The 4,592-nt window shown below is 39.0% G+C and overlaps 1 protein-coding gene across 1 annotated transcript; it reads left to right on the top strand.

The window, feature by feature from the left end:
* Window positions 1-1,827: 1,827 nt before the first annotated feature.
* LOC136503424 (uncharacterized) lies at window positions 1,828-3,171 on the top strand. Its single transcript, XM_066498508.1, has one exon. The coding sequence runs from the start codon at window positions 1,828-1,830 to the stop codon at window positions 3,169-3,171; it is 1,344 nt and encodes a 447-aa protein (XP_066354605.1).
* The last annotated feature ends 1,421 nt before the right edge of the window (window positions 3,172-4,592 follow it).

Here is a 4,592-nt window from a genome sequence, read left to right on the forward strand (position 1 = left end):
GAAAATTTATACGTAAAGAGAGAGAGGGAGAGGAAGCAACGCAAGTACGCAACAACTCGGTTCGGCTTCTGCGCTTCCGCAAGTACGCAACGCAAGTACGCGGAGTTTGCGCCGGCCTGGGCCCTGGGAGTAACTGCACGCGGAGAAGTCGAATCATCTTCGTCTCTGCGCCAGCGCCCAGCGGCCGGCCACGGCGGAGCTTTGGCAGTTCGGCGACGGCGCGTCGGGCACTCGGGCGGATCGCGTCGCGTCGCCGCGTTGGGCATCGTTCGGCAGTTTGGCACTTCGGCGGAGCTTTGACAGTTTGGCCTTCGGCGCGGCGCGGCCGCACGGGCCAGGGCCCAGGAGGCCCAGGACGGCAGGACGCGGGACCCGGGATTGCGTCGGTCGCCGCGGCTGGGTCATCCCCGGTACGCCGCCGACTGCTCGACGCCTCGACTGATCGGCACTCCGACTCCGACGACACTTAGTTGCAGGATGCAGGTATTGATCTTGTTATTTGTAAAAAAAACTTTGTACTGTACTCATATAGTTATATTTTTATTTATTTATTTATTTATGGGTGATTTTTTATTATTTCAATTCGTGTTCGTGAGTTTGTTCAACAGACCACTGATTAGCAATTTAGCATCAATCGCATGTGACTATACTATTTGAGTTTCGCACGTTTGGTAATTATAAACTATTTTTCAGAAGAATTGTTGAATGATGAAGAGAAACGGCGACATTCGATCCTTTTTTTGCAAAGCAGCAAAGAAGCCGGCTACAGCTGCTTTGAACCCTACCCCACCTCCGGTTGAAACTGTTGTGGAAGAGCAGAATCGAGAAGATAGAGCAGAAGTTGAAGAAATTGCAGATCCTTCGCCCCCGCTAGCGTCATCGCCACCGCCACCGCCCGCATCAAAGCCACCGGTGTATGACATCGATCTTCTACCATATGATCCAGGTGAAAGGCTGTCCATAAAAGATTATCATGTTAATGATCAAGATGCAATCCGTAGAGCATATATTACTAAAGGTCCTTGCAAACCTTATATACATGATTTCCCGTATCGAAACATTGGAGACAGACCTCGTCGATTCAGTTTACAGTGGTTGTATAATTATGAGTGGCTTGAATATAGTATCAAGAAGGATTCTGTATTTTGCTTTATATGCTACTTGTTCAAGAAGGGCAGTGGGTCAGATGCATTTGTTGTTGATGGATGGGATAATTGAAATATAGGAAACGCCGCACTCATCAAACATAGTGTTTCTAAGGCACACAAAGCAGCTCAGGAGAGGTATATTGATTTTATAAATCCCAAGGTAGCAATTGATTATCACATTGACAAGTGGACTGATGAGGAGCTTCGTCTTTACAAGAAAAGATTGACATATTCACTTAGATGTATCAAGTTTCTTTTGCTTCAAGGATTGGCATTCCGTGGAAATGATGAAAGTGAAGAGTCTAGCAACAGAGGCAACTTCATTGAACTTTTAAAGTTTCTTGCAGGAAATAGTGATGAAGTGAACAAGTATGTCTTGAACAATGCACCAGGTAATTGCACTTTGACTAGCCCAAAGATACAAAAGCAAATTATTCATTGTTGTGCCATAGAAACTAGAAAGAAAATAATTGAGGAACTTGGTGATGAGCCCTTTGCAATTTTAGCCGATGAGTCTAGTGACATATCACATAAAGAACAACTAGCTCTTTGCTTGCGTTTTGTTGATAAACTTGGAAGGCCATGTGAGCACTTCATTGGAGTTGTTCATGTAGATGATACTACGTCTTTGTCACTTAAGGAAGCAATTAAAGGTTTACTTGATAGTAATGGATTGAGTATGACTCGGATTAGAGGTCAAGGTTATGATGGGGCTAGCAATATGAAAGGTGATATTAAAGGGCTAAAAACATTAATCATGAAAGAATCACCTTCTGCTTATTATATTCATTGCTTTGCACATCAACTCCAACTAGTTCTTATAGCTGTTGCCAAGGGAAATACTGATTGCAAGACCTTTTTTGATCAAGTATCTATCTTGTTGAACATTATTGGGGTTTCTTGTAAGCGTCATGGTATGCTTCGAAATGCTAGGCTGGAGAATATCAAGAAATCACTACAGTGTGGTGAGCTTGAATCAGGGAGTGGTTTAAATCAAGAGATGGGTTTGCCTAGGCCTGGTGATACTCGGTGGGGCTCGCATTACAAAACTATATGTAGCATCATCACTATGTATTCCTCAATCCATGATGTGCTCATTGAGCTTGGTGCTGATATTGCATATAAGGATGATTGGACAAAGATTCATTTTGTGCTTGGAGCATTTGAAACCTTTGAGTTTGTTTTCTTTGTGCACTTAATGTATGTTATTCTTGGATACACAAATGAGTTATCCGAGTGTTTGCAGAAAAGGGATCAAGATATTCTTAATGCAATCTCACTTGTTAATGTGGCAAAGAGCAGAATGCAACAGATGAGGTCTGATGGTTGGGATAAATTTCATAAGACGGTCACTTCTTTTTGTATTACACATGGTGTTGAAGTTCCTGCTATGGATGATGCTTATGTGCCTTATGGAAAATCAGCAAGGTATGCCCGTGCCCGAAACCAAAAAAATGATGACCATTTTAGAAGAGAAGTGTACATTGGTGTCATTGATCAAATTAGTCAAGAGCTTAATAATCGGTTTGATGAGATCAACATGGAGCTGCTCTCTTGTATGTCAGCATTTAGTCCTTCCAAGTCCTTTGCTTCATTTGATGCACAGAAGCTGCGTAGATTGGCTGAATTTTATCTTAATGACTTCTCCAACAACAATTTGGTACAGCTAGAATTGCAACTTGATAATTATATTGATGACATGAAACGAACTGAATGCTTCCAAGGTCTAGACAACATTGTTGATCTCTCAGTTAAGCTTGTTGATACAAATAGGCACAAAGTGTATGATATGGTGTACTTCCTTCTCAAATTGGTATTGCTTTTACCGGTGGCAACTACGAGTGTTGAAAGGGTATTTTCTGCATTGGTTATAGTGAAAACAAAATCAAGGAATAAGCTAGGTGATATTGTTCTGGATGATTGTCTACAAACATTTATTGAGCGGGATATTTTCTTTCAAGTTGACGAAGATGATATAATTGAGACATTCATGTCATTGAGAAAGCGATGGATCGACAAGTAATATTGTAAGTCTCTTATATGGCTATATTTTAAAGTATTTTGTATTTGATTTGAACAATTTATATGGTTTTAGAATATGGTTTTATCAAATGAGAATATGATTTTACCAAATTATATATGGTTTACCGAATTGCATAAGAATTTTTTTTGCTGCGCATACCCAGAGGTAAAAACCTAGGTCCGTCACTGCTTGGAAGGAAATAATAATCATGCATAGAAGGAAACAATAATCATGCATAGAAGGAAACAATAATCATGCATGAAAGAAAACAATAATCATGCATGGAAGGAAACAATAATCATGTATGGAAGGAAACAATAATCATGCATGGAAGGAAACAATCATGTATGGAAGGAAACAATAATCATTTACTCTTTTTTCAAATAGTGACCTTCGTTTTGGAGCCCTTCATTCAATTTAATAATGGATGGGGAGCTAGGCTTACGACAACTTACACTTAATTGGGTTGCGAGCTAGAGATGTAGCACTTCAATGGGTGTCATGGTTGAGTTCTATAATTGCCAAAAATTGATGGTGCTAATAAGATTGACAATCCTGTAACTCTACAGTACCTTTCTTTTTTTCAAAAAAGGAGGGCAAATGCTACTTATGGTCGAATCCATGTTCTTTTTGTTGTTTTGATTTGATGCCCATAGCCCACAGCCCACATGTTAACTTTCAGATGTGTTTGTAAAGAATCAAAAGGAGTTGGCCTAATGCCAATTTTTCTTGTCATCTTTTTCATTCTTTATATTTATACTAGGTAGTGTGCCCGTGCGTTGCTACAGGATAACTAACAATTTATACTAAAAATACACGAATCACACGAAAAGATAACAATACTGTAAAAATTAAATACCAACGTTAAAGTGGCATTTAATCCAAAAAGCAAAGTTTATGAATTTAACACAGTCACGAAGTGCGCAGCGTCGCAGCCTCACAAACTCTACTTTATAGACCTTTCCATGATGTGGCTAAGATAATGTTTTATATTGGCAGGAAAAAATCTCCGATATCTATTTCTTTCATTGTAATCCATTTATCTAGACAATGTTTGAGGTGAGGGCATGGTTACAGTTTTCAGTAGATTTGCGATATTGTCCGAAGCTATAAGATGATTGATGTCTTGCAATGATCCTTTTATTAATTTAGTTTTATATCTATGTTTAATTGTTTATTCAGTCTATTTTATAGGCACGCCAGTAGATAATGGATGACAAAATTCAAGCATCTATAATTTATCTCTTTGACTTTGAGCATGAGTTTTGTTTTTATTTTTTAATTGATATATTGTCCTTTTGTTTTTACCGTAGCGTTATCACGGACATGCATGAAAAACAAAGATGTCTTTACACTGTAGAAATCTTTCAAGAAGATCATGCATAGATTATTATTGTATTGAATATTATATATATATAATC

This window comes from Miscanthus floridulus, chromosome 14 (assembly GCF_019320115.1).
Source record: "Miscanthus floridulus cultivar M001 chromosome 14, ASM1932011v1, whole genome shotgun sequence".
NCBI lineage: Eukaryota > Viridiplantae > Streptophyta > Magnoliopsida > Poales > Poaceae > Miscanthus > Miscanthus floridulus.